Source organism: Salvelinus alpinus, chromosome 28 (assembly GCF_045679555.1).
Source record: "Salvelinus alpinus chromosome 28, SLU_Salpinus.1, whole genome shotgun sequence".
Taxonomy (NCBI): domain Eukaryota; kingdom Metazoa; phylum Chordata; class Actinopteri; order Salmoniformes; family Salmonidae; genus Salvelinus; species Salvelinus alpinus.
In genome coordinates, this window is record NC_092113.1 from 32,701,073 (window position 1) to 32,713,890 (window position 12,818).

The following is a 12,818-nucleotide window of genomic DNA, read 5'->3' on the forward strand; positions in this document are numbered from 1 at the left end:
ATGTTCCTATCTACTCAGTAAGGCCAGCAGGCTAGTCTTTTTTTAATGTTTTATTGGTATGTAGCTGTTATGAAAGTTGTATTGTCAATTTTGTTTTGTATTTAAACGCCACTTTAAACGTGTACATGACACTGCAACAAAATTTCACCATGGGGACAATAAAGTCGGTAAGTAAGTACCTCTCTATTCCCGGGGCGCTCCCCCACCATACCTATATTTCTAAAATCATGGACCCATTTTTACATTTTAGCAGACGGTCTTGTCAATAGCGACTTACAGTAGTGTGTGCATTTATTTTCATAATTTTCCCCCGTACTGGTCCCCAGTGGATCCAACTGAGCCACACAGAACCGGGTGGTGATTGTTTTAACTATCTACACGAGACTGTGGATTTGGTCAGCGCATTAACGGTGTCAGGGGTCCATGTAAGTCTTCGGTCAGGTGTCTTGCTGCTAGCTGGCTTGGGCACAGTGCCAACAGAGCGGGCTATAGTATAGGCAGTATACCTCGCGCAAACATGTGAGCGCGCGCAGTGGTGTCTCAGCGCGTGGACAGCTCATGAACAACAGAGATGCGAGGAGAGAGGATGCGAAGGCAGCGAAAGGCGTAGGGGCCTAAAAACGTATGAAAAACAGAGATAAAACGCTACGTTAATTTCCTTACTGTTAGCCTATTTATAACGACCGAAAATAAATACTGTGGTTTGCCTGACGCAAAAAATATGTTTCAATAACCACGTTTCCATACACAGTTTTTATGCGAGTAGCCTAACGTCATATTTTATAAAACGAAATAATGACAGCTGTGATGAAAACAGGAAGTTTCTGTGTAATTGTATAAATGCAGACAGATATTATGTTCGTTCGACATGGTGGGATGTTTTTGTGTCGTTAAAATACAAACGTTTTCGCTTTTATAATAATCTCATCAAGTAGACTAGCCAACCCACACAGCCTACCCTTCACTGTATCTGTGAGCTATTGGCTACAGCACGCACGTGCCAAGACCAAAGTAGTCACGTTTTATATTTAACGCAAATTTGTTTGAAAATTAGAAAATGTGACTGAAACACATTGAATATTCGACTTTTATTCGCTAGGCCAACATGAAAACATAAGCGAAAAGGAGTCAGTTTGTTGGAAACACACCACTGTTGGGAAAATGTGCATATTTAGAATTTGGTTGACACAGAAGCCATGCACTGTGTTTCCCACATGTTTTACCTTGCTCCACTCTCCCTGCATGCGCTTGAATGCACAATTATACCTATTCAATTCATATCATATGATGAGGCAGGACGCTTGCAGCACATTCTCAGAGCTGACCTCCTTTGCAGGGTCAGAGGGATGTGCAACATGACATCACAGTAAAACTTGCTGTTCCAAAACATGTTATGCGCTTATATAAATTGCATATTTTTCAACACCAAAATTAATTCAGTACAGCCCTTTCAAATGAAGGTTTTTGCTTGTTGAATATGGCATCCTAAACTACAGCATGAACTTTGATACTTTAAACTCCTTTTCAGAGCAAACTTCTCAGCTCTTTTGTGTCGGCTACCTGACTAACTCCCTGCTCTATCTCTGTTTTGCGAACAGGTGGTGTTATTCTGTATGCGGGCTCCTCTGGCAGTGCCAGCCCCGGCAGCCCGTCCAGTGGGTACCAGACCGAGTCCCCCCCCTCCTCCCACTCCCAGCCCTCCTCCCCAGAGGAGATCACCTTCACAGAGCTCGGGCCCCTGGGGTCCCTGAAGGGCCAGAGAGGAGGAAGATGTACCCCTCCATCTTCCAAACTGGTGTTCCAGTTCCCAGAAGTCTACAATGTGGCTACATCAACATCCACCCACCAGCACACCTACCAACACCCCATCGCTGGGACAAGACCATGTGGATTCACAGGAACTTTCACCAGTGAGTTGTTTAGCAATGTGTTATTTTTCCTCTTTACTTCCTGAACCTGAATATCCACCTTATCCATTACCCATGTCCCCTGAATCTTTTAGTTGACTGTACACACCTTTTGTTGCTTGTACAATTGGTTGGTATTCACCCTCGTAGGCTCACTGATCTGATCACATTTCTGATTATCTGTGCCTCTCTCTTGCTATGTCTACAGAGGCTGGTGGGATGGTGCTCCTGTGCAAAGTGTGTGGAGACATTGCATCTGGGTTCCACTACGGAGTGCACGCTTGTGAGGGTTGCAAGGTAAAGACCATTACAAATAAACACAAACTGTATATGATATGATATGATTACATTACACAGTCTATATTATCATTAAAACCAACCAGGATGCAAACTAACTGTACATCTGCTTGTATTTCCTGTCTAGGGTTTCTTCCGTCGCAGCATCCAGCAGAACATCAACTACAAGATGTGTGTGAAAAATGAGAACTGCCTCATCATGAGAATGAACCGCAACCGTTGCCAACACTGTCGCTTCAAGAAATGCCTCTTCGTTGGCATGTCCAGAGATTGTAAGAGTTATAGTGAAATCTTAATGATAGTGCAGGCTCAAAATGGGGCAGAGAGTCTTTTGAGGCCATCCTATGAGAGTTTATCAGTTACTAGCTCCATCAGCACTGCACCGACCTTATCTTTTTATCGGCAGGTAGTCTAGTGATTAGAGCGTTGGGCCAGTAACCGAAAGGTTGCTAGATCGAATCCCAGAGCTGACAAGGTAAAAGTCTGTCGTTCTGCCCCTGAACAAGGCAGTTAACCGACTGTTCCTAGGCCGTCATAGTAAATAAATAAATCAAATCAAATGTATTTATATAGCCCTTCTTACATCAGCTGATATCTCAAAGTGCTGTACAGAAACCCAGCCTAAAACCCCAAACAGCAAGCAATGCAGGTGTAGAAGCACGGTGGCTAGGAAAAACTCCCTAGAAAGGCCAAAACCTAGGAAGAAACCTAGAGAGGAACCAGGCTCTGAGGGGTGAATTTGTTCTTAACTGACTTGCCTAGTTAAATAAAGGTAAAATAAAAAAATACATCTTTCACCTGAGACATTGCACTGGCCTACTGTTGAAGGGCAGACATAGGAAAATACCCTATATCCACACAGCCTCTTGCACATTCAAACGTTTCCAAGTCAGTCTGCCTTTTTCTTGTTCAGATTCCTCCTCTCTCCTCTCTTGTCCCTGCCCCTCTCCGTGTTCCTCTCCTCCATGTTCCATGACCTCTCCTCCTGTGCTCTTCCTCCATCCCACTCTCCTCTCCCTCCATCCCACTCTCCTCTCCCTCCATCCCACTCTCCTCTCCCTCTATCCCACTCTCCTCTCCCTCCATCCCACTCTCCCCTCCTCCATCCCACTCTCCCCTCCTCCATCCCACTCTCCTCTCCTCCATTACACTCTCCTCTGCCTCCATCACACTCTCCTCTCCTCCATTCCACTCTCCTCCATCCCACTCTCCTCTCCCCATCCCACTCTCCCCTCCCTCCATTACATTCTCCTCTCCTCCATTACACTCTCCTCTGCCTCCATCACACTCTCCTGTCCTCCATTACACTCCTCTGCCTCCATCACACTCTCCTCTCCTTCATTACACTCTCCTCTGCCTCCATCACACTCTCCTCTCCTCCATCACGCTCCTCTGCCTACATCACACTCTCCTTTGCCTCCATCACACTCTCCTCTCCTCCATCCCATTCTCCTCTCCTCCATCACATTCTCCTCTCCTCCATTACACTCTCCTCTCCTCCATCCCATTCTCCTCTCCTCCATCACTCTCCTCTGCCTACATCACACTCTCCTCTGCCTCCATCACACTCTCCTCTCCTCCATCCCATTCTCCTCTCCTCCATCACACTCCTCTGCCTACATCACACTCTCCTCTCCTCCATCCCACTTTCATCCTGTGCTCTTCCTCCATCCCACTCTCCTCACCCCCATCCCACTCTCCTCTCCGACAGTGATTTATGAGAACAGGAGCCTTGAAGTCCCAAAAGCTATCTGTCTTCCAGAAAACTGCAGCAAACAGGAATTATTTTGGGAAATTGGAACAGGGGCAACTTGATTACCTTGTGTACTGTTTGCCCTTATAACATCTTGTGGAATTAATTAGGGATACAGCAAACAATTAAGCTTGAGATGCAGGAACAAAACAGCCTGTCCTTGACACGCAATTAATCAATCGTATCATACGCTTTTAGTCTTAATAAGCTAAATATTGATAAATTGCCCCATCATAGCAGATTACGAGAATAAGTTTCGGTTTATCTAAAAAAGCTAAGCAAAAATAGTGGTTCCTCGTGACCTCTTTCGAATAGTTTGCCTGTCTCCTACTCTTCTTCCTGTCAGTATTGTTGTAGTTATCTCTAGTTTTCTCTATTGCTTAATCTATGAGAGAACCAAGCGTGATTTATGCATGCGGTCGACAGTTTGGTTGCTCAAAGGTTGAGTACAAGAAACGAGGGTAGTGTAGAGTTTTTTTAAGGGAACAAACACTCATATTGACCCTATTAAAAAATATGTTCTCGCAATTGTCAAGAACCGCAACCTAGAAACCTCTTTCCTTCTGCTGCAACCGTTGCGAAAACAGGAAAACCTCAGTCAACTGCCTACAGTCCACATGAAAGAATACGCCCTAAATTCTCAGGAGCCTGATGATGTGTGATTCTGTGTCTTGTGATACCGTATAGGCAAGGCAAATATTTCAGTCAGTTGGCACAGTAGTGGCATACTTTCCCTCCCTGAAACCAGTTAATCTTCTTAAAGATACAGTCCATACTGTAATGACTAGACGCTACAGACTAATTTCTTGCCATATAATAGTAAATCCATATAAACTAACATAGCAGATCTCCTCTAACCTCATGCCACTGTGTATAGCCCTTTAGCTCGATCTAGGTCAATGATCTTTAGGGACAGTGCAGAGACCCATCCAATCATGTAATGATGCCAGATATGTTAAAGGCCCAGTGCAGTAAAAAACATGAATATCCTGTGTTTATTATATACAGTTGAAGTCGGAGGTTTACATACAACTTAGCCAAATACATTTAAACTCAGTTTTTCACAATTCCCGACATTTAATCCTGGTAAAAATTCCCTGTCTTAGGTCAGTTAGGATCACTACTTTACTTTAAGAATGTGAAATGTCAGAATAATAGTAGAGAGAATGATTTATTTCTTTCATCACATTCCCAGTGGGTCAGAAATTTACATACACTCAATTAGTATTTGGTAGCATTGCCTTTAAATTGTTTAACTTGGCTCAAACGTGTTGGGTAGCCTTCCACAAGCTTCCCACAATAAGTTGGGTGAATTTTGCCCCATTCCTCCTGACAGAGCTGGTGTAACTGAGTCAGGTTTGTAGGCCTCCTTTCTCGCACATGCTTTTTCAGTTCTGCCCACAAATGTTGTATAGGATTGAGGTCAGGGCTTTGTGATGGCCACTCCAATACCTTGACTTTGTTGTCCTTAAGCCATTTTGCCACAACTTTGGACATATGCTAGGGGTCATTGTCCATTTGGAAGACCCATTTGCGACCAAGCTTTCACTTCCTGACTGTCTTGAGATGTTGCTTCAATATATCCACATAATTTTCCTCCCTCATGATGCCATCTATTTTGTGAAGTGCACCAGTCCCTCCTGAAGCAAAGCACCCCCAGAAGCAATTTTTTTCTTATTTTTACCATTTTAATTGAAAACAATCACAGTACCCAGAAATGATTTGATATTGAGATAAAAAAGCCTGCATTGGATCTTTACCACAGATGTTCACAGTTCACATCTGTAACTAAAGCAACACACATAACTCCTCCAATGTCATAGCTTAGTGCAGTATCTTGTTTTGCCCTCAAACACTGTAAGTTAGTTTGTTTCTACAACATACATTTATATGTTCATGATTGCACTCTTATTAATCATTCTTTATATTGATTTAAATTTTGCCTCATGCATTGTGCTGGCTTGGTTGAAGAACTTTCACGAGGCAGGACTGCCGTATGAAGTCTACTTCTTATCTCACATTCCACCTTGTGGCGTCTCACTCTCCTCACTCACCACTTTCTCTCTGTAATTTCCTACTTCATTCCTCCTCTTCACTGTCACTTACCCCCTCCTTCACTGCAACCTATCCTTCCTGCCTCCCTCCTTCTCTGCAACCTCTCCTTCCTCCATCCCTCGTTCTCTGCAACCTCTCCTTCCTGCGTGCGGAGAGCCTCTCTCTTTTTCTCTGTCCGCCACAGTAGCAGTGACATCATGTTCATGATGACCCACTGCCCTACTTACAGAGCAGAGAGGGAGGGAGGAAAGGAAGGGAGGAGAGACGGAGAGAGAGATGGAGAGAGAGGGGGTCTATCAATAGCATCTCCAGCAGATGGATATTTTTGAAGAGGGGATAGGGAGGAGGGGAATAGGGAGGAGAGGGGGTATGAAGGAGGAGCGGGGATAGGGAGGAGGAGCGGGGATAGGGAGGAGGAGAGGGGATAGGAAGGAGGAGAGGGAATAGGAAGGAGGGTAGGGAGGAGGAGAGGGGATAGGAAGGAGGGTAGGGAGGAGGAGAGGGGATAGGGAGGAGGAGTTGGGATAGGAAGGAGGAGAGGGAGTAGGGAAGAGGAGAGGGGAATAGGGAGGAGGAGAGGGGATAGGGAGGAGGAGAGGGGATAGGAAGGAGGAGAGGGAGTAGGGAAGAGGAGAGGGGAATAGGGAGGAGGAGATGGAGTTGTGGGGTCCACTACAAGACTAACACAATCTGCTCAGATTCATCCATATTGAAGATACAGCAAGATACAATTAACACATTTTAGTATTTAAGGATATGTGTGAATATTTTGGTTTCTGTACAGACCATTTAAACACATTACTCCAAGTGTTATCATGTAGGCTACTATAGGTGTTAACCATTCCCTTCTGTTTGTGTCTTCCTCAGCTGTGCGTTTTGGCCGTATCCCTAAGAGGGAGAAGCAGAGGCTTCTGGAGGAGATGCAAAACTACATGAACAGCCTGAACGAGTCTAACACCACCATGGACGTAGACTCCTCCCCCATCTCCGAAGCCCCTCTCAGCCCAGCAGAGGTTCCCTCTAAAGAGGCAATCAGAGCCATCTCACGGTCCTATCAGGACATCTTCGCCAGCAGCCAAGGCAGGGCAGCCAAGACGGGCATCAACATTAATAACAAAAATAACAACCTCCCAACATCCTGCCCCTTCAAGAGTAACGCATCTCAGGAGACCTCCCATGGCTCCTCCGGCTCTACCCAGGGGTATCAGTCCTGTCCTGCAGGCCCCGCCCCTTGCTGCTCAGTAACCAATGACAACCACCATACATTCCCGTCTGTGGACAACAGTTGCTATAGTTACTCTGCGACATCCAATCAGAATCATGGACAGTCCAATATCGACACGCCTCAACGGGGCAGCCTGACCGATCACAACTGTTTCTCCATTAAGGAAGAGACCCAAGAGACCCAAACTCAGACTTCCTGTCCATGGAAGTTAGCAGCGGGCACCAAAGTGCTGGTGAGTAAATGGAGAGTTTTTATAAAGTTGGTCTTAAACTTGACTTTTGTTAAGCTGCAAAACGAATAGTATAGTGTGATTATAATCTATCTGTATCTAACTGTCTATCTAATTAAATTCAAGGGGCTTTATTGGCATGGGAAACATATGTTAACATTGCCATAGCAAGTGAAGTAGATACCAACTTTACCAACTTTCTCTCTCTATCTAACCCTCTCTTAACTCTCTCAGGCTTGTCCTCTCAATGCGTGTCCTGTCTCTGCGGCCAGTCGTTCCGGCCAGCAGGTATGGGAGGCTTTCTCCCACTGTTTCACCCCAGCAGTGAGGGAAGTGGTGGAGTTCGCGAAGGGCATCCCTGGCTTCCAGGAGCTCAGCCAGCACGACCAGGTCATGCTGCTCAAATCAGGCACCTTCCAGGTAATAACTGCTTGGTTAGTCAAGAACTAGGCTTTATCTGGGCCCGGGAAACCGGCCCTAAATAAGATATTTGTTTGTAACTGCAGCTGAAATTAAGTAAAAAACACCTCTTAATTTTCTCTCCCAATACATTTAATCCCACTTCATGTTGGCTAACCTTCCATTGTGTCTTCTGTCTCGGTCAGGTGTTGATGGTGAGGTACTGCACCCTGTTCAACCCTGAGGAGCGGACGGTGACCTTCCTGAACGGCCAGACATACCCTCTGTCCTCCCTGCGGGCGCTGGGGATGGGGGCGCTGCTCAACTCCATGTTTGACTTCAGTGAGAAGCTGGGAACTCTAAGGCTGGAGCCTGAAGAGATGGCTCTGTTCATGGCCGTCGTGCTGGTCTCTGCAGGTGAGACAAAGAGCTGTTTAATTCCTTAATTTTTCAGTTAATCTCTGAAGCAAGAGGAGGAGTGTTTGAACAACATGACAATAGCCAGTTTAGAAAAAAAGAATTGCATTTGCACCTTGACCAGTATGGAGATAGGCTTACATTTGTAACTTGAATGGTGTAATTTTTTTTTAAATTTTTTTTTTGTATTTAATCATGAGCATAACGATAAACTAACCAACCACAAAGCTGTGCCAACATCCATAAATAGATATTGGTGTTTCTCAAACAAACTCTCACCCTGTCTCCTCTCGTCTTCTCAGACCGTTCAGGCATCGCTGACATGGGTGCAGTAGAACAGCTCCAGGAAGGGTTGATCCGCGCCATGCGTTCTCTCATCCACCGCCGTCGTCCTGAAGAGAGCGCTGCCATATTCCCCAAGCTGCTCCTGCGCCTGCCCGACCTGCGCACCCTCAACAGCCTGCACTCAGACAAGCTGCTGGCCTTCCGCATTGACCCCTGAACAGCCCTGAACACACACATCCACACACACACACAGCCTATCACAACTTGCCCACCACCACTTTCTAGGGCAGGACTGCCCGGAGACTTTCCATGAGAAGAACAATGATGACTTGGGGATATCAAAAAATATATATTCAAGAAGCATGTTTGAAAAAATACAATATTGAACAGATTTTGATCGTCATCCTGTTTTCATGCACACTTATACACACTTATACACACTTATACACACTTATACACACTTATACACACTTATACACACACACACACACAAATAACTTCAAGATCTCCATTTGGTGAAAGATGGTCTGTTAGAACGTACATCAGTGTTTTACGCTTACCGTTACCCTCCTGGACAGATTCATGTGTATTGCTGTTTACCCAGAGACCAAAAGACTGACTGTTCACTTACTTGTTTAACTCATTTCTAATCTACTGACCATCGCCAAACCACAGTTGAGAGAGAATCAGAGAAGAAGATGTTTGTGGACAATGATGAGTCAGGGACCATTATTGGTGACTGAATGTGTGGGGGTTTAATGTGTGAATAAGAGAAAGAGATCCTGTATATATAATAATAGTAATACATAAACTTTACACTTAAGATCATATGACTCCCATTTCAGTTATATACACGTCTGGGGTTTAAATATGCAATTAAGTCTATATATATATTCAACAGCCTGGGATTTCATATAGAAATGCTATTTTCTGTGTACTGTAACATCTGCATCAGGTTTAATGGAGACAGAGACAGCACTGTGTCTCTAAGCATGTTGGGTTTTGTACTCCATTTTGTTCAGATTATTTTGTTGTTGTAAATAATATATTGTCTTATTCAAATAATACCAATATATGGTGGATCTGCTGGGCAAAATCACAGTACATAAGACAAGTTTATGGATCAGAGCCTATAGAAATGTTATTGACTCTCTAAAGGGTGGAGGTTGGCAATGAAGAAGTGGACTATGCACTGGAGAAAGTCATGTTGGACAAGGCTCTGTATTGTATTGGGGAGAGGGATGTGCCATTAGCAGACACTCTTATCCAGAGTAGAGTAGTGAGTGCATGCATTTTCATAACTCACAGTGGTGTCAGATCAGATCGCATATTGAATCAAACCAGCAGAATCCCTGAATTCACCAGCTCTCCTCACTCCACAACCCACAATATGCACATTCTCCCCTATCCCCATCCCCAAGGTTTGTCATACAAACTGAAAAAGAGACTCGGGGTGAATAAGGATCTTACCTGATTGCTACAGATCTGAGCACATCTTCTACTGTTTGTAAATGTTGTTTCTTCTTGTTCCATAGAAATTATATAAAGATGAAATGATGTAACCTATTGAATTCTGCCTTGGGTTTCTTCTTTGGTGTCCCAGAATAATCTAACACATAACAAATCTACAAGCCTTACATTTCATGATATGCAGGTTTCCACAAAAATCCTGCTTCACTAATGCCGTACAACACACTGACCCAATTTAGTACTTAATCTATGAAAATACTGCAGTAAAAATCAAGTCCTAAATAAGACTTACTAGTGCCTATACCGCTTACTGTCTTTCAAATTGTTAAAGAGAGACAAACTGATTCTCAGTAGTAGGCTACAATTATACATACTTGCATGCATTTCAGATCTTTGGAATAAACAATAATGTTATGTATGAATCCTCATTGCATAATCATTTCTGAATAGATTATTATGCAAAAAATATACATATTCTGGATGTTCTGCAAGTGTAGCTCTTGGTCTTGACTCTCAGTTCCATTATATTACACATAAGAGTCATTGAAGGAAGGCCTCTTCTGTAGGGGGGAGTTTTATTAAGAGGCGCGACATTCGGGCTGAAAATGAACAGGCATCACTTGCAGTACGGTTTTGGAAGCATAAGGACATAGCCGCGAGAAGTAGTTTAGGGGTAGGGGTGCTGTGATTTTTTTGCCGACATAAAACATGCCTCACAAGTCCTCAACTGGCAGCTTCATTAAATAGTACCTGCAAACACCAGTCTCAATGTCAACAGTGGAACTATTTAAAGAAGCTGCCAGTTGAGGATTTGTGAGGCGTCTGTTCCTCAAACTAGACACTCTAATGTACTTGTCCTCTTGCTCAGTTGTGCACCGGGGCCTCCCACTCCTCTTTCTAGTCTGGTTATAGCCAGTTTGCACTGTTCTGTGAAGGGAGTAGTACACAGCATTGTACGAGATCTTCAGTTTCTTGGCAATTTCTCACATGGAATAGCCTTCATTTCTCAGAACAAGAATAGACTGACGAGTTTCAGAAGAAAGTACTTTGTTTCTGTCCATTTTGAGCCTGTAATCGAACCCACAACTGCTGATACTCCAGATAGTCCAAATACTAGTCTAAAGAAGGCCAGTCTTATTGCTTCTTTAATCAGAACAACAGTTTTCAGCTGTGCTAACATATTTGCAAAAGGGTTTTCTAATGATCAATTAGCCTTTTAAAATTATAAACTTGGATTAGCTAACAGGAGTGATGGTTGCTGATAATGTGCCTCTGTACGCCTATGTAGATATTCCATAAAAAAATTATCAGTTTCCAGCTACAATAGTCATTTACAACATTAACAACATTAACAATGTCTACACTGTATTTCTCATCAATTTGATGTTATTTCAATGGAGTTTTTTTTTTTTTTTTTTAACAAGGACATTTCTAAGTGACCCCAAACTTTAGAACGGTAGTGTATGTTTACCAGTTTCTTCAAGTACTTTGAAAATGCAACTTATTTCTATGTGAAAATGTAAATAGTCTATTCATTCCTTTTCCAATTTAGTAGACACTCTCATCCAGAGCAACTTACAGTTGTGAGTCCATACATTTTCATACTTTTTCGTACTGGTCCCCCGTGGGAATCAAACCCACAACCTTAGCATTGCAAGCACCATGCTCTAACACAGCACAGCACATCATCACATCACATCATCACAAACCACTTGATGTCTCAATGTACTCAATTACTGTAGTGGTCATTGTTTTTCTTCATGGTGATAGAAAGTCTACAGGTATAAACCTAGATTACCAGCCTATGTACAGGACAGTAATGTACATTAAGTGGTTTGTAAGGATGGTAAATTAATGCTGCATGAAAAGTGGTTGTTTCTATGTTATTTGATCAAGAAAAATATTTAATTTGATGTGGTTGTTTTGTGTCTTTGCCCATAACTTTGCACCTTTTGATGTAAATGTTTGAGGACAGGGTTTTGTTCTTTCTGGATTCCATTAGAATGACATCACAGAGAAAGAGACATGGCAACAACTCAAATCTAAACTATTGAACTATTGAATCCTGCAAGATACTGTTTCCTAATTATACTACTACCTTTTTAGCAAAAGCAGAGATGCTGCATAAAAAAATGCCCCCTGCTACAGAAGTCTATATCGGTCTGCTAATACTAGTAAAGGCCCAGTGTTTTACTTATATATTTTTTGTTATCTGATTTTTCAGGGGGTGCTACAGCACCCTCAGCACCCCTACTTCCCGCAGTTATGCATAAGGACCTTATATTTCGTATCAGCAAGAAATAATTGATTTGTTTTATTGATACACAACTTTATAGGGTTCCCACACAGCCATATGTCCATGTTACAGAGCTTGTTCACGGAAAACAGACAGAATACAGAGTAGACTACCTATTCGAATTAGCTATCTGCTTCTCTGAACACTGACAGACGCCACAAACTTGATGTCACTGAAGAATACCATTGGCTGGAACTGTGGTAAAACCAATAAAAACAGTGTCCAGTAAATTTGTATTTTGCATTTGTGAAATTATTTTGATTTGATATGAAAGTAAAGGGATTTATGTTTTTATAACTGTACTGCAATTGATAATCGATTCACGTTTAGATGGAGTATTTGGCTGGTTTGGCTTCCAGAGCCAATTCACCCTTTAAACAGAACATATAAGAAGGTCCTTGGAAGGTGTAACGTTAGGCTCCTTAAGTCCAATATTGGGCAACTGCAAGGTTTCCAGTAGTTACCACAGCCATAAAGTCAAAAAT

The 12,818-nt window shown here is 43.0% G+C and overlaps 1 protein-coding gene across 1 annotated transcript in view; it reads left to right on the forward strand.

Moving 5' to 3' along the window:
• The window catches only part of LOC139557722 (nuclear receptor subfamily 1 group D member 1-like), a 29,039-nt gene extending 18,901 nt beyond the window's left edge, over positions 1-10,138 (forward strand). The window contains exons 2-8 of the mRNA XM_071372851.1: positions 1,599-1,910; positions 2,116-2,204; positions 2,332-2,476; positions 6,880-7,469; positions 7,701-7,886; positions 8,072-8,282; positions 8,585-10,138. Coding sequence (XP_071228952.1) covers positions 1,599-1,910; positions 2,116-2,204; positions 2,332-2,476; positions 6,880-7,469; positions 7,701-7,886; positions 8,072-8,282; positions 8,585-8,784 — 1,733 coding nt within the window. The 3' untranslated portion in view covers positions 8,785-10,138. The remainder of the gene's footprint in view (positions 1-1,598; positions 1,911-2,115; positions 2,205-2,331; positions 2,477-6,879; positions 7,470-7,700; positions 7,887-8,071; positions 8,283-8,584) is intronic.
• Positions 10,139-12,818: the final 2,680 nt, after the last annotated feature.